The sequence below is a fragment of the Streptopelia decaocto genome (genome assembly GCF_964273445.1).
Source record: "Streptopelia decaocto genome assembly, chromosome: 2".
Lineage (NCBI taxonomy): Eukaryota > Metazoa > Chordata > Aves > Columbiformes > Columbidae > Streptopelia > Streptopelia decaocto.
The window spans coordinates 129,312,144-129,335,628 of record NC_138655.1 but is presented as its reverse complement, the minus strand read 5'-3'; the positions used below and the strand labels follow the sequence as shown (position 1 = coordinate 129,335,628).

The 23,485-nt window shown below is 37.4% G+C and overlaps 1 protein-coding gene across 9 annotated transcripts in view; it reads left to right on the top strand.

Moving 5' to 3' along the window:
- The window catches only part of PALS2 (protein associated with LIN7 2, MAGUK p55 family member), a 62,353-nt gene that overhangs the window by 29,717 nt on the left and 9,151 nt on the right, over positions 1 to 23,485 (top strand). For 5 of the 9 annotated variants that reach the window (XR_014183463.1, XR_014183464.1, XR_014183465.1 and 2 more), the window contains exons 1-8: positions 4,605 to 4,818; positions 9,655 to 9,807; positions 17,081 to 17,233; positions 17,758 to 17,985; positions 19,170 to 19,301; positions 21,283 to 21,382; positions 21,941 to 22,009; positions 23,041 to 23,202. Coding sequence is in view for 6 of the 9 variants with exons in the window: in XM_082046814.1 (XP_081902940.1) it covers positions 4,648 to 4,818; positions 9,655 to 9,807; positions 17,081 to 17,233; positions 17,758 to 17,985; positions 19,170 to 19,301; positions 21,283 to 21,382; positions 21,941 to 22,009; positions 23,041 to 23,202 (1,168 nt within the window). In the remaining 3 variants the exon portion in view is untranslated. Of the gene's footprint in view, positions 1 to 4,604; positions 4,819 to 9,654; positions 9,808 to 17,080; positions 17,234 to 17,757; positions 17,986 to 19,169; positions 19,302 to 21,282; positions 21,383 to 21,940; positions 22,010 to 23,040; positions 23,203 to 23,485 lie in introns of those variants that run through there. The other 4 variants (XM_082046816.1, XM_082046817.1, XM_082046815.1 and 1 more) reach the window with 4 other exon arrangements.

The window sequence follows — 23,485 nt, the reverse complement described above, 5'->3', positions numbered from 1 at the left end:
ATATCCTCTAACAGCAGCCTTATATTCCTCCCAAGTGGCCAGCCCCTGCTTCCATGACCTGTAAACTCTCCTCTTCTGCTTGAGCATACCCAACAGCTCCCTATCCAACCACGCAGGCCTCCTGGCTCCCTTCCTTGACTTCCTACGTGTGGGGATGCTCTGATCCTGAGCGTGGAAGAAGCAATCTCTGAATGCCACCCAGCTATCTTGGGCCCCTTTTCCTTCAAGCAGTCTTGCCCATGGGATTTCCCCCAGCAATTGCTTGAAAAGGCCAAAGTTAGCCCTGCTGAAGTCCAGGGTTGCAATTCTACTTGCTATTCTGTTCCTGCCACATGAGATGCTGAACTCCACCATCTCGTGGTCACTGCAACCCAGGCAGCCCTCAACCTTTACTGCTTCGACCAGACCCTCCTTGTTAGTGAGGATGAGATCCAGCAGTGCACCTCTCCTAGTCGGCTCCTCCACCATCTGCATGAGGAAGTTATCATCAATGCACTGGAGGAACCTCCTGGACTGTGGCTGGCTGGCTGAATGGTCCTTCCAGCAAACATCAGGGAAGTTAAAATCACCCACAACAACCATGGCCTGTGACTGTGAGGCCACTCTCAGCTGCCCATAGAAGGCCTCATCAACTTCCTCAGCCTGATCTGGCGGCCTGTAGCAGACGCCCACAACAGTGTCAGCCCTGCCAGCCTGCCCCTTGATCCTGATCCATACACTCTCAACTCGCTCGTCATCCGCTCCTGGGCAGAATTTAGTACATTGTAGTTGCTGTCTCACATAGAGAGCAACTCCACCACCACGCCTGGCTGGCCTGTCTTTCCTGAAAAGGGCATAGCCATCCATGACCACATTCCAGTCATGTGAACTGTCCCACCATGTTTCTGTAATTGCCACCAGATCATAATCTCCCGACCGAACATAGGATTCTAGCTCCTCCTGCTTATTCCCCATGCTGCGCGCATTGGTATACAGGCATTTCAGGGAGCGAGCAGAGCACACCAGTTTCTCCCTAGGGGCATAGGAGGCCACCCGGTCCTCATCAGTTTTAGATTGCAGCCCCACTGGGACAAGCCCAGCTACAACCCCATCCCCCTTCGAGCCTAGTTTAAAGCTATTTTGTATTTGTATTTGTATTTTAATAAGATTTTTTTTCCCTAGAAATAAAAAATCAAAAGCCTGTTGAATAGATGCATAAAAAGAAGGTCCATAATACATTTACCAAAGTTTCTTCCCCTCCTCCCCTCCCCCTTAAATTGTCTTTGTAAAAATCAAATTGCTTGAAAATATATGTATGAATATCTAAGGCATATGTAGGTCAGTGTGTTGCTTAGACTTTCAAAGCTATTTACACATGTGAACAAATATTAGCATTTCACATTAAACAGGAACTATGTTTGAAGCTGGGCCATAACTTGCATAATAAATTAAGAACAGTGAAATTAAAGTGTTTAGTCTGTCACAGAAAGTACCCATGTGTTGTTATCTATTCTTTTAAAATAAACCAGCTGACATAATTCCTGTTGGAAGATGCTCTTGTTGACTTTTTGAAAAATAACATTTGGTCATGTTCTGATTTTTTTTTTTTTCAGGTGAATGTAAAGCAGTGAAACATTGTGAAACATATAAACATTGATTTCATTACAATGTAGTAGGTAACAGGTGCAAAGACTTTGATTAAGCTTCTTAAAGCTTTCTCTTGTGCTATTATTTTTTTTTTAATTTAAATTGATTTTTTAAAAATTTGTAGCTGGTTAAAATAAAGGGGCACTTAACAGCATTATTTTTTTTATTCAACTACTTAGAAGGATCTTCCCCTTAAGATGGGGAACTAGCTACATGGAGGCAATATAGAGACCCATGTTGTGTTGAAATGTAAACAATTCAGGGTGAGTAAAGGTGTTTTATCTCAACTTACACATGCCTGCATTTTTGTTTTTCTTTCTAATATTGAGGCAGCACAATTGATAGCTAAGAAGACTCTTACTGTGATGGCTGTGCCATGAAAGAAGACAACCATCAGATGAACAGCAAAAGGAACTTATTTCTGAAAACAGCTGGGTTTGGTTTTGATCGCCTGGCATGCAAGTCTGCTGTTGAATTTTTTTGAACTCTGCATGTTGATAAAGGTGTTTGCTGCTTTCCAAGAAAGCTAAAATATACTTAAGCTGTTTTAATGCTGGAATTTTTGAAACCTTTATTAAATAAAATATTCATTTGAAAAATATAATGTCTAGCTGCACAAACCTTGCAAGTCATTCTTGTGAAGCTTAATGTTGCTCTCAACAGTTTCTCCTTGGTGATGAAGTTTTTATATAGGAATTTGATTTTTTAAAATTTGATCATTGTAAGATAGGCAGAATTCTGAAATGGTTATGTAAGAAACAGCTTATTAACATGAAGACATATAAGAAATGTCTTTATTATGCCCACCTCTGTCAGCATCAAGTGCTGGAAAAGCAGCTCATAGTTTAGATGCATGCTTCAACCTGAATGAAACTTTACATTTTTACTCAGATTATTTATAAGCACAAAATTGCTAACCTGACATCCCTTAAAAACAATTTATATAACCATTAAAAATGTAAGTAAAGCTTATTATTATAACACTTGCAGTATTCATGTAGCACTTAGTACACTATGTAAATTGGCTAGAAACATCTGTCTGCTTCTGCAAATACTATAGCTTGCGTGATTGCATCAAGAGTCATGAATGTATAACTGAGGATTGAAAAAACTTGAAACAAGGCAGTTGCATCTGCAGCTGAACTAGTCAAGATATAGGACATACCTAGTCTGAGGAAGATGTGGACTATTTACAGGTTTATTTGGTGAGTTTACGTAATGTGTGATTGCTAACAGCACTTTGTTAAAAAAACAGGAATAATATTGCTTCAGAATCTGAAAGCATAAAGTGTCATTTTTCCCTCCTACTCATGGCTTCACAGAAGATCCGCTTTTTGAAAGCAAGAAGTCTGGTTAAAACATATTTTTTTAAAAATGCAGTCTTTTAGCATAGACTGCTGTAGTTAAAATGTGGCACACAAGACAATTTGATTGTTGAAATGTCAGTTCCACTTGTCAGAAACAATGGCTAGAAAATTTTTCTTGGGATGGAATTTTCTAGGAAGAATTGAAATTAGAAGGTAGGTGTTGAGAAATGCTGTTCGTTCTGTTACTGTGCAGTGTTTCATAATAGTTTTCATTATAAAGCAATGAGGAAAGTTAAGGGTAAATTCCTGTGTGGGAGAATGAGCATATAGGCCTTCCAATTCTCTTGATACATGCTGCTATGCAACATGTGGAGCATTGCAGTACACAGTGGTTGTTCTAATGCTTTTTAGCTTGTCGGGGATTTCAACAGAAGTTTGTTGTTTTGGTTTTTTTTTTGTTAGTGTCTGTGGGTCTGAGCATGGACATAAAACTCAGCAGGAGTTTAAAAGAATACCATTAAAAAGAAAAACAGTATAGGTTATTCACTGTTAAGATAGTACTGCGAGATAATAATATTTAGTCAAATGCTGGAAAACAGGAGGAGAATGACCATTTACTTTGCAAAGGATGTCATAACTGTCTCCAGGGGTGACCTCTTTTGTGCTCAACCTAAGCTGGCACATGTTCATCTCTGCAAGCTCGGGGCTACCTGATGTAATCCCTGCTAAGGGTTGCTGCACGTGTGCCCAAATGCACAAGAACTCTGTAACACGTGAACATAACTGAATCTGATGTCTAACAGAAAAGATGTGCTTTGTTCAGCTTTATTTTAAACAGGAGGGTTGAAGGGCACAGTTACAAGTTCTCATCACTCACCTTGATGACTTCACAGGACAGGACAGCTGAGATGGTGGTATTATCTGGCTTTTTCGTGGCCACCATTGTTCACTCTCACTCAAGCCGCTGCAGTTCTCTCCGAGTCTGTAGACAGCCAGGAATATCTCCACTGAGCGTACTGGGCAGGCACGATATGTTTTGTGTTGTAGGATATACTTCTGGTTGCAGTGTGTTGTGGTGCCTGGTTGGTATTAGCATCGCCGCTGTCTGCACTTCATGCTGGAGTGCAGTAAGTCAGAACTGGTTGTAAAGTCAGAACTCATTGCAAAGCACTGATGGGGATCGACACAATTGTCCTCAAGGTAAAACCTGCTTGGAAGCAAATTGTTGGTTGAAGAAAAATGGTTTGAAACTATGTGTTCATTTTTAAAACAGTGATGTCTGTCTTATAAAAGCATTGTAAAACTTGTAGTTGGTTGGTGTACGTATGAGGGGTGAAAACTTCCTCTGAAAGACAGATTAAATGAAAAGAGTCATGAATGAGTTGCTTATATTGCATTTGGAAGGTTATGCAGACCTTATATTAGTTTATACTTGTTTGTTTGGGTATGGTTTTGTTTTGTTTTGGTGGGATTTTTTTGTTTGTTTGGTTGGTTTTTTTCGATCTTTAAGTAGTAGTGAATCTTGAAAGGAATGTGCTGGGCATGGATTTAAATTGATTGTGATGATAAGGATTTGAATAGATCCTTTATTTCCACTTTTCAAACAACGACAAAAAAAGTCCTTTTTCTGTTCTGTCCACTTGCTTTCATATATTTAGTTGGCTGCTTAACATCTCTAAAGTTAGTATTGTGGTGCTTCCCAGAGCTTTTATTTATGCAAGCCTATTTTGGTCAGTACTTACTTTTTGTTTTTGTTTTGTCAGCAGCCATGCAGCAGGTCCTGGATAACCTTACTGATCTGCCGACATCGACAGGAGCTGAAGAAATAGACCTGATTTTTCTTAAAGGAATTATGGAAAATCCTATTGTAAGATCACTTGCTAAGGTATTTAAACTTGCTGCTCTGAGTAGAATCTGGGAATATTTTACCTCTTAAATTATTGCGTGAACACTGAGTATGGACTGAGGTATTAACAATGGCTTTTATGTACAGTATGTCTTATTCAGAATAAGACTTGAAGGAGTTCTTAAAGGTGAAGATTTGGTATAATGTAATTTCTGTTCACACTGATTTATTGTTACATGGAAGAATCTAAACAAAGAAGAAAAATTCAGAGAATCCAGAAATAATGTGGTAAAAATATTTATGAAGAAAATGTCAAAATACTTAAAATTAGAAGCAGTTGGCTTTAATATAGTCTTGTGAACACTGTTGTGTGCAAAACCCATATGCCTTCTGACTTCTAGCATTTTTGCCAAAGGTGAAAAGTGAGAGCAATAACCTTCTTTCCCCCATGGCATAAACAAGTTTTCTTTTTGTCTTTGTCTCAAAATGACATTCTGATCAGCCCAGTGAAATATACCCACCATGCCCTTTCCTGGATCTCAGAGTAATACTGGAACCTTTGATTGTCAGCTCTGTGAGACATGGGCTATCCCGTTTTGGTCTTGCATTATTAAAATATTTTATTTATAGATGTTAGCAATCAGTTATAAATATATAAGGTGATATTTACAAGAAATCTTTAGACTCTGTAATTAAAATGTAGCTTATTTTACCAGTAGGAGATGCAGTCAATATTGTACAGCCCTTATATTCTTTCTTAGTCTTACTTCATAAAAATAAGCTTCTTTCATGAGGAAAAAAGCAGTTAATTTAAATGTAGCTGTTTCTTTAATATGAACAAACATCTGAAAGCAATGCCCTCTGGACAGGCACAAAATACTTTAAAGAATTGTTGTGCAGGGATTTTGCTCAGTATAAAAATCTAGAAAGGAAAACTTCTCATAAGAATTCATATAAGAATTTACTTCTGTTTAGCTGTTAAAAAAAATTAGTTGTAATTGGAAGACATTGCATAGTAAGAAACTTAGGAAGTGTCTCATCTGCTGGTGAGATGACTGCAGAGGGAAAGATTTGTGTACTAAATTTACTAGAGTAAGTAAAAGCATTTTCTTACTTAGAGTTATTTCCAACTTCAGAATCTGCTGCATATGTCCTCTTTAATTTAATATTTATCATGAAGAAAATGTTCATTGCAAAGCATTTTTTTTCTTATCAAGAATTTGTGCTTTAATGGCCAATTACAATTATGTGGAATTTAATGACTAGCAGATGTAAAAAAAAATGCATGTAATGGAAACAGACTCTTAACTATAAACTTGCTTTATCTAGAATGCTGAAACATTTTAATTGTGTTCATATGGCATGACCACACTTATATTTTCTTTTGTAATTATTTTAGAAATAAGCCCAAAAACTCAGTCCTAACCAGCAGAGCTAAATAAGGACAAGATCAAAATGACAACACATTTCATTAAGTATATATAGTTCATATATATGTCCATTTGTCTCTAAAAATACGTAAAACTTGTTTTTCTATGAGAAGACTGAGTTTTAACAGAATAGACAATTCTCAGGACCCTGACATAGTCAGATTATTTAAGCAGATTCATTTCAGACTGGGCCAGAAATATAAAAGCTTTTTCATTTTCCTTTATTAGTTATTAAGACTAATAATTATGTAAAGCATCCCAAAAAGGGTGAGAAGAAACTTAGGGAAATGTGTCATGAGCCATACAAGCTTATTTTTTTTTTTCAGTCCTTAGAAAAAATGAAGGCAAACAATAAGCATAGTGGTTAGTTTATAATGTTTTGCAATTCAAAGTCTGGCTAATATTTTAAAAATTGCATTAAGTTCATTTCACACTTTTTCTGTCTAGAATAAAGGCATCAAGATAGAAGTTACAAATCTTTTTTGGGAATAGGATTCTTTTACTGTACCTTCCATTCTTCAGTAGGTGGTAGGATAAGATGTAAAATACTGTGAAATGCATTATCCTGTCATTTACTGGTGTTTGTAGAATCAGAGAATAGTTTGGGTTGGAAGAGACCTCCAAAGGCCATCTAGTCCAACTGCCCTGCACTGAGCAGGGACATCTTCAACTAGATCAGGTTGCTCAGAGCCCCATCCAGCCTGGCCTTGAATGTCTCCAGGGATGGGGCATCTACCACCTCTCTGGGCAACCTGTGCCAGTTTTTCACCACCCTCATTGTAAAAAATTTCTTCCTTCCATCTAATCTAAATCTACTCTCTCTTAGTTTGAAATCTATTCCTTCTTAGTTTGAAACCCCTTGTCCTATTGCAATAGGCTATGCTAAAAAGTTTGTCCCCATCCTTCCTCTAAGACCCTTTTAAGTACTGAAAGGCTGCAATAAGGTCTCCTTGGAGCCTTCTCCAGGCTGAACAACCCCAATTCAGCCTGTCCTCATAGGAGAAGGGTTTCATCCCTCTAATGATTTTTGTGTCCTCCTCTGGACCCTCTTGAACAGTTCTTTGTCTTTCCTGTGTTGAGGTTTATGCCTAGTCCTAACTAGCCTTTATTAATTGTTATGCTTTTTTGAAAAAAGTTGTTGACTTTAAAACATGATTGAATGTTACTCAGTTTTGCTGCTGAACTGTCTCATCAAAATTCTTTTCTTTCCTGCAGTCATACTATTGCTTTTAGTATTGTCGCATAACCCACAGTGTACCAAGTGAATGCCTAAACCAGATCGAAGAAACATCTTAGGCATAAACACTGAGTTCAGTATTTAGGATATCAGATTGTTGGAGGCAAAAGCCTTACTATTTGAACATTTGGCAAGTATAATAAATATTGAATGAATCAAGAGACTCAGCTCAGTATCACTATTTCTGAAATGATGAACTGAAATGAAAAAAAAATATGAAATATCTAAGTTAGCCTTTTTTTTTTTTTTTCTAATTATTTGTACCTCTTCCTATCCTGCTACTCCCCTACATATTACAAGATCAGAAGTTATTGACTGAAAAACTTTCTGTTCCTCAGTATATACATGGCCTTGATTTTGGAGTGAAGGATATTTGAATTTAGATTATATTCTTGTGTTAGTAGTTGTATTTTAAAGAAAATGAGTGAGAAAGAAGGTAACCCATACTTTCTAATCTTACAAAGGTTTTGTAGTTGGAATATGTTTGAAAGTCAATAGATTTGTGTTTTTACTTGCTGTAAAAGTAGTAAACTTTAAAAGAAGGGTATTGTTTATTGTATGTATTATACAAAGTAGCATTCCCTTAGTAAGGAGAATGTGTGTAGGTGACAGGCTTCCTATGACTTTATAAACGTGGTCATTTGGTTTGTGCATGTTGGTGTTGGGGAATGTTTGAAATGTCTTTCTCTGTTAAGTTAGTCTTCCCAATGTTTGGTCATCAGCCTTGCAGAAATACCATTTTATAGATATGAAGTAGAATTTAATATTCAGATTATTTCAGGAAAAAAAAGTTTTAGAAAATTTTATTTTAACATCTGTTTTAAAGCACTAATAAGAAAGTGGAATGTGTGTGCATACCTTCGAATTATATATATATTGGAAATATATATAGATGACTGCCAAATATATCTGTTATTTGTTGTGTTTTTACATGACAAAGCAATTGTTCTTTTTTTAAAACTTGTAGTTGCTATGGTGTTGTAAATAACTCTTAATTGAGTGCGTTGAGAATTAGTTATTTTTGGACTCCTTGTATTCCTGTATTTTATGATACAGCACTACCTGTAATAAATCAGTGAAGCATTTGGATTTATGAGGTGTTTCTTTTGTAGCTGAAAGCTCCTACCTTTCAGTGACTTTAAGTATCTGCAGTGCTTAGGAAAGTATTATGTCTGCAGCAATAGCTCTAGAAAGAGATAAAAAGTTATAATGAAATCACAGAATGGTTGAGGTTGCAAGGGACCTTTGGAGGGCATCTAGTCTAAGCTTCTGCTCAAGCAAGATCACCTGGAGGTGGTTGCTCAGGACCACATACAGATGGCTTCCAACACAGTGGAAAAAGTGTTTCCTGATGCACAGAGGGAACCTCCCATGTTTCAATTTGTGCCCATTGCCTCCTGTCCTGTCACTGGACACCACTGAAAATAGGCTGGCTCCATTGTCTTTTGCACCATCCCTTCAGGTATTCATACAGATGAGATCCCTTCCTGAACCTTCTCTTCTCGAGGCTGAACAGTCGCGTCTCTCTCAGCCTTTCCTCAAATGTGAAGTGCTCCAGTCCCTTCATCATCTTCCTGACCCTTCACTGGACTCCCTTCAGTATGTCCAAAACTGGACACAGTGCTCCAGATGTCACTTCACCAATGCTGAGTAGAGGTCAGCCTTCTGGCAACAGTCTTCTTAATACAGCCCAGGATACTGTTAGCAGTCTTTGCCGCAGACTTTTCTTTAGCATTTCCTTTTCTTGTGCAGATTTTCCTTTAGAATTTTCTGTTTTGAAGGTGTTTGAATGGGAGGAGCCAAGGGTAGATGCTTCCCTTGCAGACTTTATTTTTTTTCTGAGCACATCGCATATTTCCTTTTTTGTCCTTCTTATAGAAGGTGTACTTGCACTAGGTTCTGAAACAGGAAAGGTCTGATGTGCTATTCTGTTCAGAGAGGACTGTTTGGTGTATACAGCATAGATGTTGTAGGAAATGAGGACATATGAATACCTCTGACAAGTGCTGCTTATAAAGTATGCTGGGTCACGTAGTTAAGCATGCAAAATCCTTCAGCAGTTATAAAGATAAAATATACAGGTTATACTCTATGTAATTTTTCTGGCTTTCCTGCTTAAGGTTGCACCAATAAATTATTTAAAAGGTTTATAAATTGGAACTACTTGAAACTTATTTATAATATATTCTCATTTATTTAATCTTATAGGCTCATGAGCGACTAGAAGATTCTAAACTTGAGGCTGTCAGTGACAACAACCTGGAGTTGGTGAATGAAATTCTTGAAGACATCAGTCCCTTAGTAAATAAAGATGAAAATATTGCAGAATTGGTTGGAATACTGAAGGAGCCTCATTTTCAGGTGCCACCTTTTTACCGTGTATTACCAACTTACTGTATCAGTGTCCACAGATGGATGTAGGAATAATAATGAAACAAAAACTGAACTGTGGCAAACTTTAAAATGTAGGACTTTACTCCAAATGAAAGGTAAAGTAGAAACCATGTGAAGCTAAGAATGAGCATGATTTTATTCTTTGATATCACCTCAAGAATATCTTCACTCATTGTATTAAAATCCACTGGAGTTTCTGTTATAAATCTTGGACAAACATTTACTATATGACTGGAGTTTCCATAGCAATTCCTTAAAGGCTTCATCTTTAGCATTTCTAGGTGGTCTCCATTCCTGGTACTGACCATTCTGCATTTTGGTTCAGCTGTTGGTGTTCGTACTCAGGTGTAATACGTACAGTTTGCAGAGTGATGAATGTGCTTCTTCTATATGATCTGCTCTGCAGGTTAAGTTGAGAACATGCATCCTTCTCACTATTGCTCTGCTTAACATAAATTAAGTTTTGATATACACTTGTCAAAAGCAGATGTTTTTCCATAGCTGCCATTCTATGGCCAGCTTCTGTACTGACCCTTGAAGATTAGGGTTTGTAAGTCTATGGCAGATTCTGGACTTTGTAGGCAGGCTTCTGGTGACTTTAATACTTAGCTATAGGTATCCTGTGAAGAACATAAGCAAACCTTTTGCACAGTATGAATGTGCATTTTTGGCAGACATGTATAGGGCCATAGAAATTTTTGGGGTATGTGAGTTTAAACACACTTTTTTTTTCTTTTCCCCCCTAAATTTTCAGTTATATATTATACAAGCACAGCAGTGAGGTGCATTACTGTTTAACATAGATAAACACTGGAAATGCTGTCAAACTATGTTATGGCCTGTTGGAAGAGGGAACCCTTTAGGAGCTCAGTTTTTGAGGTAGTAGCCATTCTGAGTGCTGACAGTTCCTCTGCCTCTTCTAAGAGTGGTATGTTTGCCTCCCTTTTGCTCTTATTTGTCCAGAAGGGCATCATAACTAAGGAATGAAAGACTATGATTTGGAGACTTCCTTGTCAATAAACCTGCAAATCAGTCTTTGATCCCTTAGCAGAAAATGGTACTGGAGAAGAAGAGGATGAGTTTGGAGGAATTTGTAGTTACAATGCAAAAACATTAGAATTAGGAGCCAACTAGTGCAGTGACAGACCTGACAAAGATCCATCATGTTAGACACAGAAACTAAAGCTGACGAATCAAAGAGTATGAATCAAAGATTAAGAGGACTTAAGTGCTGGAGTAGACTGACTCTGACAGGTGCTGCAGCAATGACCTCTGGAGAGAGATGGCAAAGACCAGAGGCTGAGAAAAGAATCTTTGTGGTGGAGACTGGAAGTGGCTATAGGAGACTGAGATCAAATATGAATTTTAATTAGGGTGAACAGCCAATAATAAGATAAACCCAGTATCCATTCCTATTCAGTGCTCATATTTAGAGAGGCACATGATTCTGGTATCAGTTACCCCATAAGTTCAGGCTTAAGCAGCTTACAGATTTAATTTAAAAGTTCCAAAGTAGCAGGTGAACAAAAATGCCAATATTTACACTGTTTCTTGTACATTTATTGTTATTTGATTTACAAAGAACAGACTTGAAATTGCATATATGCTATGTTAACTTGTAGTTTTGCTATGATCTTCTGTTAGTGCTTCCTAATTGTACATTAAAGGTCCATTTAACAAATATCTCTTCTGTTTTCCTTCCCTGTTCCCATCGGTAGGCATCTAGTGAGGACTGTAGGCTAGGACAAGCCAACAAGTGATACCTTCAAAAATGTTTTCTGAGGATTTGATTATTTGGTGTTCAGATGTCTGAGTGAGAAGTATCATAATCCACCTGTGATGATGTTCCCTTCTGTCAGGCTGCTCAGTTGTTTTTCTGAATCCATGTGAAAACCTGGCTCTCACAACATCCCGCAGCAGAGTGGAGACTATGATGTTTTGAGACTGTCACCTGTCAAATTCACTTAATATCCCCTTGCTGCCCCCTTGAGACTAAACAGTTTTTCTTAGTCAGTTTTTCTATGTTACTTGTGATTTGAAAGACCTCATAGTCTATGTGTATCTGTCTCAAAGGGAAGCAAAGCTGTGTACAGCTGTATACAGCTTCCCAGAGTCATTCACAGCAGCATGGACTTATGAAGTGGGGTCATAATTTCCACTGCATCTCCTACTGATTGCCTAAAAATTCCTAGTATTTGGTTTGCCTTTTTAACAGCTGGTGAATAGAATAGTTCAGTTGGAAGGGACCTACAATGATCATCGGGTTCAACTGCCTGACCGTTTCAGGACTGGCCAGAAGTTAAAGCATATTATTAAGGGCATTGTCCAAACGCCTGTTAAACACTGAGAGACATGGAGCATCAACCACCTCTTTAGGAAGCCTGTTGCAGTGTTTGACTGCCCTCTCAGTAAAGAAGAGGTACCTCTAGGCTCAGTAGATGTAGAGGTGGGTTGTTGGTTTGGTTTGGTTTTGTACTGTTTACATCTGAGATACCAGTTCTGAGTCTGTTAGCTAATGTTAGATTGGGATCGTGTTTTCCTTTGAAGTCAGTGTTGAATTTCATTTGCCTTGTTCTCACTCTGTTGCTTATGAGGTGCTCCTGCAGGTTACTGTCAGTTGTTTTATTCCTCAACTAGTTTATTGGCATCAGCACACACTGTAATTTCACTTCTCAGCCCCATTGCCTAGATGACTTATCTGACATGTCAGCATATTGGCAGGTACAGAACCAAGCCTAGATGCCTGTGGGAAATCCCCTGGTGACATTAATTGTGAAAACTAATAAATTCCTGGCCCAACTTTTTCAGTTTTTTAACCAATATTTTTGATTGCTTGAGAGCCTTACTGCTTATCCTATAGTAGCTTTGTTTCTTTGAAAGACTTTGATAAAGGAGTCTTTCAAAGGCCCTTTTGGGAATCTATATTATCAACTAAAACTGCCTCACTGTCATGCTTGGTGACTCTTTCAAGGAACTTAACTAGATTTGAGAAGCATGACTTCGGTTTATTAAAGCATCTTGATGCTTTCCCATGATCTGTATTGTCCCATCATTCTGGGGGTTTTTTTATGGAAACTACTTCTAATTTGTTTGGTATCAACATCAGACTTACTGGTTTGCACTTTGACTCTTCCTTGGCACCCAGTTTAAAAATTCATGTCATGATTATTGCATACTATGAACAAGATTGCATGCTGCCTCTTTTGCTAAACTGTTGACTGGGTCACGGGTATGTAAGAGAAATAAGCTATTTCTAGAGCTCCCTACTTCATTTGCTGCAAAACCTGGATGTTACAGAAAAAAATAGGTACAAAAGAAAGAGAAAAGACTGGTTGATTGTTAAGGTAGCTAAATGCAGCCCTGGAGAACTAGCCTATCATTCACTCTGTCAGAATTAGAGTTAATTTAAAAAAAAAAAAAAAAAAAAAAGAAGCCTGAAGCAGCTTTATTTTTTTTTGTTGTTGTTTTCTAAGTGCCTCTTGTGAGGGCTTCAGTGTTATTTAAAGAAACAATGAGCAGTTTTGGTTGCTGTGTGCAGGCAAAAAGCAACTAGATACTTACTTTTAAAAGGTAGATCTGAGGTGATTCAATTTTCAAGCCTAAAATTGGGGTGTACTTTTCTGTCCTTAATTTTGTGCTTCCATTCCGCATCTGGAGGCAGGCAACAAAGACAACTAAAGCCAAAGTAGTATTATTTTGATTAAGTGTTTTTATTTAACTGATGTCATAGTTATCACCACTCTGGAATAGCATTTAGGAAAATTTGCAGACCAAAATGTGGCTGCAATAGGCTTTCTAAGGCTCAGGGAGGCTGTATGTCTTTCTCTCTGAAAAGGAAACAGAAAATAAACTAAATACTCAAGAAATAAGTGCTGTCTTTTCTTCATCATTTGGTGCAAGGAAGCATATTCCAAATTCTGCAAGAAGGGGCCTGTAAGGAAGAAAGGAAAAATACAATGTAATTTTTAATTATAGAAAATGTGATCTGCATCCTTTCTCCAATTCAGTAAATGCGTAAACAAGCCACCTTGACTTGGCTCTTTTAAAGTTTAATGGACACTATTATATAACTGTTTTAGAGGCTGATTCTGTATTTTACAAATGAATGGTGCCACTTTATCAGAGCATCATCTTACAGTTGTAACCTGCCTCGGCATACAAGTATCAGATGTGGTATACAAGTCTTCAGTGCAATAGCTTAATGGAATGTATCATTTAGTGGTGAAAATACTGAATTACTCGGTTTCTTTTACACATTTTTACAGAAGATACATTGGGGATTGGCCTCTGGAGTACAGCTGCCTGTGTGGTTGTACTGCTGTGTTTGACTGCCTGCCTCCTTTTTCTCTTTTCTACCTTCATTCCTGTCTTTTTTTTTTTTTTTCTTCCACTTGTTACCCCCTTCAACTAAACTTTTCAGAAGTCCAAGTGTGGAAGATACTGAGTTCATATGAGTTTCACAGCATTGATGGCTGACCATCAGGCCAGTATGTACTGAAGCTAGAAAATGCTGCTCAACCTTCCAGCACCCCCCATAGTGGGCACCTTTGTCTGTGTGGGGAACTTAGAACGTGGCAGATTTGCCAGAGCATGACCCACCTCTCTGGGTACAAACCCTCTGCTGTACAGACATATGTTGTGATAGGACAAGTGGTGATGGTTTTAAACTAAAGGAGGGGAGATTCAGGCTAGCCATGAGGAAGAAATTTTTTACAATGAGGTGGTGAAACACTGGCACAGGTTGCCCAGAGAGGTGGTAGATGCCCCATATCTGGAGAGATTCAAGGCCAGGCTGGACAGGGTTCTGAGCAACCTAACCTAGTTGAAGGTGTCTGTGCTCATTGCAGGGGGCTTGGAGTAGATGAGCTTTGAAGGTCCCTTCCAACCCAAGCTATTCTATGAAGTGCCAGGTGGCACATGCAATGCATAGGAAAGGCTCTAGCAAGTCTTGCCTAACAGTGGCTGGAGGGCAGAATACAAGAGTGATAAGATGTTGCCTTGAGGGAAGTTGAAAGTACCGTACTGTTAGAGTGATTAAACATGCAGAAGAATGGCTTCTGCTGCTTATGGAAGAACTTGTTCAGTTACTTTCACCTTTTCAAGAGTTATGCAAGTTGTTCCTCCTAAATAGAGGAGTCTTCTGGCAATAAAATACTTAATCTGAAAAGCAGTTAATATTTTCTTCTAATAGTTAGCTTTGTAATGGCTAATCATACCTTAAAAATGTTTTTTTTTAGAAAAGTGATCTTAAATGCCTTCTAGAGAGATCTTAATTTAGAGAGTTATTTTCCCTACATATTCATGCCTTCTTAGCAGCCCCCCCAATTTCTCTAAGATATCGATTTCCTCGCTTTTCCAGAACAGCCTTTAGAAGTGTCTTCTTTTTCACATGTATATTAGGGGCCTGTAATCAATTTATTAAGTTCTAACATTTAAAACAGTGTTATGAGAGAAGAGTAGCACATATTTAGTGCATAAAAGAGGAACAAAAATATTTGAAGTATTTCTGAGACCTGAAGTGTTAGGAGTTCTAAATGCAAGACTGTAGTGTTATTCTGCTCTTTTGTATTACCCCAAATTTCAGCCCCCAATTTGTAATTTAATTGTTCTGTTGGACCATAGGGGTGTATCTACCTGGTTTGTCAGTGTCAATGTGTTAAAACGTGTATAGTTGATGCTAGGTTTTTTTCATCTTGGAAAAGTAGAAAAATCCAAAAATGTTGCTTGCAAACATTGGCAAACAGAGATCTGTTCTCCTGGTTTCTGGATTGGATGTATCTTGGATAATGAAGAATTAGAAATTGCTACCATCTGACAGCTGTTTGATTTAAATAGTTGATTGTTTTTTCCTATTTAATTTGATTTGGTTTCTGTCCACAGTATCAGAGCAGCCACAATAAGCAGCTGTCTTCACCGTCTTAGTGGCAGGGGCAAAATTGATGAATTAGTACTTCCTTCTAGCATGAAATTGAAATATCAGCAAGGTCATTGTGTAGTGGGCAGATTAAAATGACTGTTCACGTTTGTGACACTTTGAGGGCTTGCGTGTTGAGTTTAGCACTAAACTAATATGGTTGCACAACTTTTAGGTTAGAGGTGGCTTACAGAAGGATGGAGCAGACTGAATAGCAAAGTGGTAAATGTTGCCTGCTCACCTGCTCTGCTTTCTAGTAGTTTGCCATCTCCCTCTAGCATGTGCATGTCACTATCAGTCATAGTCCCCATGATGTCTTGTTTTTGGTGTCTGCTCTTTAGCTACTTACTTGACATCAGCCAGTGATCTGACTTAAGATCGTATCTCATCAGGTTTGAAACAAAGCTATGTTGTTTGAGGCCTAGTGGGCATCTCTACATGCTTCTTTTCTCGTATCTGTCAGTGAGATTCTCTGCGCTACAGGATGCTTTATGTTGAACTACCGTATATGGTGGCTGTAGGCTGTCCCTTTTCAAGATAGAAAGTCTCCATTGTCTGATTTCACAAGTTTAATCTTGTTTTGCCTGTATGTATTGTCTTATAAATCCTTTCTTTAAATCTTAAAGTATATTTTATGAGAAAATCAAGTCTAAATTGCCTTGTCTTCCAAATATGATAATATTTATTTGGATCACCTCCTTTTGCTTTGTATTTATTTACATGGACTAGTGAAAACACCATTAACTATGAAATCTGAGCTCTTGTCTTACAGAAAGTGAATTCTGTCAACTTGGATTCATTTGGTACTAGAATTTTGCCTTGTCTTTATGCAAGCAGAAATCACTCATTCTGCAGGTTCCTAGAAATGCCTGCATACCTGTAATTATCTAAATTACTGTGGAGGAAAATTTTATTTCATTAAACACAAGTCTCTAATGATGAGTTGTCTTTGGGTTTTTTTTGTTGCTGTGGGTTCGTTTACTTTAATCATTTGCTCAGATAGTGTCTCATTAGGTGAAATACTATTTTAGGCACTCCTTTTTCCATCTTCTCTGCAAGATCATATATTCCACCCAAATTAATTACATTTCTCCTATATATCCTTAAGAAGCAGCATTTGTATTTACAAAAGAGAGCACATTTGCCAAGACAGTGGGCTTATCAGGCCATGTGACTACTTATATGTCAATTTTTGTTCCATTCCATGTGAAGTAAGGGTTTTATGATCTGGCCTCAAAAGGGCAGATTCAGTGGTTATTCAGAACTAAATCCTTTTGCTGATGGTTATTTCATGGTTTGAAAAAGGATCTTTCTGTTCTTTTGCAGTCCCTCTTAGAAGCACATGATATTGTGGCTTCAAAATGTTACGATTCCCCTCCTTCTAGCCCAGAAGTCAATAATTCTACAGTGAACAACCAGATTGTTCCAGTAGATGCTATTCGTATACTTGGAATTCACAAAAGAGCAGGAGAACCACTGGTAAGCATTTGAAGATGAGTGTGTCTTTAATGTGTGAGTGAAAACATTTGTGCATGCCCTATTTTGTGCATTACATTTTAATTATTTCCATTATTATGTTGTGTAATTTAATGGATGATAGGATCAGTATTGAGAGGTTGAAATAAGATAATTTACATGTTCTCCATCATGTTCTCTTTAAGAAATTGTGAGCTATTGAATAGACAGTCACTAGGCTGAATGACTTGCTAGCATAACCAACTTAAGACAACATCTGTTTGGCCCTTATACAAAATGACAGGATTGCATGCAATCAAGAACAATACTGTCATTGTTCGGTTGTATGAAAACCTTGTCTGAAAGCACTTTTGTGTCACCTGACACTTATCTGTGTATTAGGAACTCTTACACTGTAGTAGCTATTACTGGCTCTTTTCTTTGGGGTAGATAGAATAACCCATAGCTGTATATTTTTGCTTGAGATAATAGTAAAATGAAATTGAAATTCAAATAATGGTGAACTAGGTTTCACATACCTCTTTCAGGGTGTTACGTTTAGAGTTGAGAACAATGATCTGGTAATAGCACGAATTCTTCATGGCGGAATGATAGATCGACAAGGTCTTCTGCACGTAGGTGACATTATTAAAGAGGTGAATGGCCATGAGGTTGGAAACAATCCAAAAGAACTGCAGGAACTGCTGAAAAATATTAGTGGCAGTGTCACTCTGAAGATTCTCCCCAGCTACAGAGACACTGTTATTCCGCAGCAGGTCAGTAGCACATTTCTAGCAATTCTTTCAAAAGAACTACTACTTGGTACTCTATTGCATAAGATTATTTTAAGATTTTGGATTAAATATATTTTGATGATTTTGTGTGTTTAATGCTAGCACAAAGGCTGAAATGTGGATACCTGTATTCACCTTTAAGTACATTTTGGAAATGGGTGTATTCAGTAGATTAATACCACGCCTAGTATATCTGCTTAAAAAATTCTAATTAGTAGCTAAGATTGAGAATTGTTTGTGTACTTCCAAGAATCTTTCTTTGACGTTCAGTGACCTCAGATGACCTAGCCATGGTCACACTAAACTACAGTGAACTGCATGTGTTTATAACATGATCAGTGTCCAAGTAATTTGTTTGATAGAATTCAGAAACATATTGAATTAAACAGATGAGCTTGAACTCGTTGACTTAAGTAGGAACTTGGATGGTGGCTATTCCTTGTCCTTTTGTTGTTGCTGTAGGCTGTTGATTTCTCCACTGCAGAAGCAACTTGTTGCTCTAAATCAGTGCATTTGAAACATCTTGTAAGACACTTTTCATGTCCTAGTGCCCATGACTGTAAAAGACTATGATTACATTGAGTAGATGCTGGGGGAATGTGCTGTATTGGAGGCATGTCCACTGTTTCCTCTGCTCCCCAACCTGGAAGAAAAAAGTCAAAGATATTTCCAATCTACTGGTGCAACTCACGGTTTCTTCCCCTGCAACAAATTTGAGTCTTAAGCAGGCACATATCTTATTTGTTTTAAAACACTGAGTTAATGGAAAAATTACTTATTAAGATTCCACCAGGCTTGAAGACAAGGCTTACATTCTGAGAATTTTTCTCACATTTTTATGTTATTAGAGTAGGAATACTCCATTATATATGCTGAAATGTAGAAATGAGTGTTTTATAATATGTCGTCCTAATAGAACAGTTGGCTTTTTAATTTTATCATGAGGCTCCTTCAACTGAGGTTTACACTGCTGATTATTTCTACTCTCTCAGTTAGTATATGCTTTTTTTTTTTTTTTTCCATAGGTTATATTTTATTTGCCAAATGCAACTTTGATCATATCAAACTTTTTATGCTGTAGGTAAAGACAGTATTTAGTTTGACAGATGAATTAGTAAAGATGTATTTTATAGTGTTTAAGCTTTGTAAATTTTTACACATTTCAGGTTTTTGTGAAGTGTCATTTTGATTATAATCCATATAATGACAACCTCATCCCATGCAAAGAAGCAGGTTTGAAATTTTCTAAAGGAGAAATTCTTCAGATTGTAAACCGGGAAGATCCAAATTGGTGGCAGGTTGGTAAAAAGATTAAACTAAAAGAATGAAAAGTTTCACTAGTTGCCTTAAAAATAAACTCTAAGTTATATCTGCTGTTAAATGGAAGTAGATTATTTTTATATATATATATATATATATATTTACACTGCAATCCAATTTCAAGCTAATATCAAGAATATTAACAATTGAAATGCTAGAAAAAATTGAATGTTATAAACTGTATATGTAATGCCTGTTTTGCTGTTACTATTCTTTGCTTGTCTTTGTTCTTGTATTGTAAGCCTAGACACTCCAAAATCAGTTAAGTGGACAATTTCTAGCAGAAAGTCTTAGGTTAACTATGTTAATTGTGGTAAGCCTTCCCTGACGGCGACTGTGGAAGAAGTGGATCCCTTCCCAAGTGCTCAGAGTTGAGGAATGAGAGGGAAATTAACCCTGTGGATTTGAAGAGGGGTGAGAATAGCTACTTGGAGAAGCTGTATCTTTTATTTCCACAGTGATGGTCAGTGTCTGTGAGCTGTACCATGCATGTTCATAATCAAAGTGTTTGGCACTAGTTCACATATTAACAGTTCATCCTGCTTTAAGGTTGTATTTCTACCTTCAGTCCTTCAGTAGAAATGTAATCTAGTGCTTATGCTATTTTTATTTTTTCCAAGACACTATACACTATATTAAACATCATCAGTGCCCTTGAAAGTGAGATGAGTGAACCTTTGAGACACTTTTCTCAAATGAGATACTAAAAATTGCAAGTGGCAGTGGAAATCTAGGCAGAGTTGAGCATTATTGATTTCCCTTTCTACCTCTAAAAGACTCACTCTTTGCTAGATAACAAGCAGCAGTAAGCCAAATGTTACTTGAGAGCAATATATATATATGATTTCTTTAAAAGCAACAAAAATATTTGAATATACATCAACAACTGTTGCTGAATTCTGTTGCTTGTCAGTGATGGTAATAACAGAAAGAAAGAGAATAAAAAGAATGAGGGAAGGCAGAAAATTTGTTACTGCCAAGTTAATTAGTTTCAGAAGTTAGACAATCCAAAACTCCGGAACAGTTTGACATTTAGCTTACATGCTGCCTTCTGCATTGCTTTTCAAAATCTCCAGCTTGTAACTTGTTGGAGTCCAGGAGAAGTAAATCTTAAAACACTCGATCAGTGGCAAAAATAAAATGCATTAAACTGGCATAGAGTGTTGCAAGCATTGCTGTGCAGATCATGTCATGGGGAAAACAAAGTTAGTTTTGCCTGGTGCTTTCTAGAGAAGCTGGACTCGGGCATAAGTAAAAGCATATAAGCTGAAGAGGAAGCGGTTCGTGTGAGCAAGAGACAGGCCAACCAGTTATGGGAAGAAAAGTGTAGTAGTTCGTAACTGTGTTTGTCTGTGTTAAGCTTGCTGAGAATTGAGCTTGCCATGAAATTATTTTATAGAGAATCTTAGCTGAACTTTGATTACCAGGAATACTTAACTCACTGAGATTTTTAAATCTGTAGTTACTTAGTGCAAAAAGCTTGAAGGCACGATTAAGCATGTGTAAATGGCTTTCACTGTTTGTGAAATGACAGTTAATAAGCTGTGCTGGAACCTGTCTGGAGCAGCTCAAGAATACAAAATAAGTGTACTGTGTACCAGAAAGTCTTGGGCTTTGTCACTGAGAGTTAAGTGTCTGAAGCCATAGAATTCCATTTAGGATTTTGATGTCAGAAGTTCATGGCTATAAGACTGTACTAACTTAAAGAGAACCAGTAATGAAACTTCTATCTGTTTTATTTAAGTTTAAATACTCAATGGCGAGACACTGTTACTGTAAGAAAGAATTTTAATATCCACGTGTGAGTTTGAATTTCCAAGTCTCAGTAGTAAATATACCAATACTCACCACTGAGAAACTCTGGCAGTGTGAAAATCACTCAATACTATGTCAATGAGAAAAATGCTTCTCACAAGTTACCTGCGAATTTTTTCTTTCTTTTTTTTTCCTTCTTTCCAGGCTAGTCATGTCAAAGAAGGGGGAAGTGCAGGTCTTATTCCAAGCCAGTTCCTGGAAGAGAAGAGAAAGGCCTTTGTTAGGAGGGACTGGGACAACTCAGGTGAGATTTAATGAATTTCAGGAATAGATTTTGCTCTGACTCCATTTGTTTTACTTTTGCTGCCTTCATAAATACTAGAAAACTGCTGTATGAAAATACACAGAATATTGTGAAATGCTAGTTATTATGTTTTGGCTTTGTGTGAAGGACAAAGGCTAAAGTATATCTTTAGTTTTCATAGATACATGAATCAGTTTGTCCACCTACTGATGAAAAGCTAAATGAGGTGGCAAAAGCATGAGAATTAGCTGTCTTTTTTTTTTTAATTATGTTTTTATAGTATGCGCTGTTAATAAATTAATCGTGTTTCATGGATTTTTCTGCTGCTTTTTACAAAGCTTTCTAGAAAAAATAATTTTTTCTCTATGTTGTGTTCAGTTCTTCTTATACTATTTCATGTGGATGAAAATAGATGTGATCTCCTGCCCTAGAATACGTAAAACTCTGAAATAATCCTTGTAAATGTAATTAATCTAAACTTGCGTGTGTTCATGTAAATAAGATTCAGAAAAACACATTTAACAAAAGTGATGAGTTTGTCTCAATTTTTATTTCTAGGTCCTTTCTGTGGAACAATAAGCAGCAAAAAAAAGAAAAAGATGATGTATCTCACTACGAGAAATGCAGGTATCTCTTAACATGAATGAAAGTTCTCTGGGCTTCCAAACTTGCAGAGTCTAGTGTATCCAAAGCTGAAAGATTTGCAGTAAAATATTTGATTATAAATTTGATAGATCAGATCATTTTTGTGGTTCAAAAGCAATAGTGACCAGTGAAGATACAGTGGTGCTGAGTACATCCTTCGGTACATGGAAGTCAGAGAAGGATTTTGTGTTAAAAGAGGAAAAAGTGAAGGCTTTGTTGTCAGCAGGTTGAGGGATGTGATCCTTTTCCTCTACTCTGCGCTGGTGAAGCCACACCTCGGGTGTACTGGGCTCCTCCTCAGTGCAAGGGAGATACAGACATAGAGAGATGATGTAGGAACTGGAGCGTCCCTCCTATGAGGACAGGCTGAGACATGTGGAACTGTTCAGCCTGCAGAAGAGAAGGCTCAGGAGGGGTCTCATCCATGTGTCCAAAAATTTGAAGGGAAGGTGCAAAGATGATGGAGGCAGGCTCTTTTCAGAGGAGCCTAGTGACAGGACCAGAGGCAACAACACAGGAGGTTCTGTCTGAACATCAAGAAATGATTTTTCCACTGTAAGAGTCACTTGAGTACTGGCACAGATTGCCCAGAGAGGTTGTAGAGTCTCCATCCTTGAAGATATTTAACAGCCATCTACACATGGTCTTGAACAACCATCTCCAGGTGGCCCTGCTTGAGCAGGGGTGTTGGACCAGATGACTTGCAGAGGTCCCTTCCAACCTCAACCATTCTGTGATTCTGTGAAAACTCACTGATTTGTTAATCACAGTTTTCCCATTCTGATCAATTTTGAATTTTCTCATTGGAAGTACAGGTAATACTGTGATCTTGTGCTGTACATGCAGGGGCAACTGTTTTATTCCCTTACCAATTCAAAGGAAGAAAGATTGTATCAGCCCTTTACATAGTATTTATATTCACATGTGGTCTGCTAATCTATAGTAGGGTTGTCTATTTTTTTATTACACTACTGACTGTGTTTTAACTATTTTTTGTACATTTCTCAATGTAGAATTTGATCGTCATGAAATCCAGATCTATGAGGAAGTAGCCAAAATGCCTCCTTTTCAGAGGAAGACACTGGTCTTAATTGGGGCCCAAGGAGTGGGGCGAAGAAGTTTGAAAAACAGGTTTATAGTACTGAATCCTACTAGATTTGGAACTACAGTGCCATGTAAGTTGTCAGTATTCTTATCATAGTATCATACTTCAAGTCTGATTATCTGGAAGATACCTGATGTTTATCCCAGTGATTCAGGATAGGAGTAATTTTGTCAGAGTATAAAAGTTGTATAGGCGGGACAGATTTTGATGTGTACTCCATGATTTTCAGAAGTACGTTTGGCATTTGAGAGTTCAATTTCCATTTGATTTCCAAGTCACTTAAATAATTATTTTACGAAGTGAATAATTGAAAAGATGATATGAATGAGTATTGTATCCAGTATGAAGGAGTA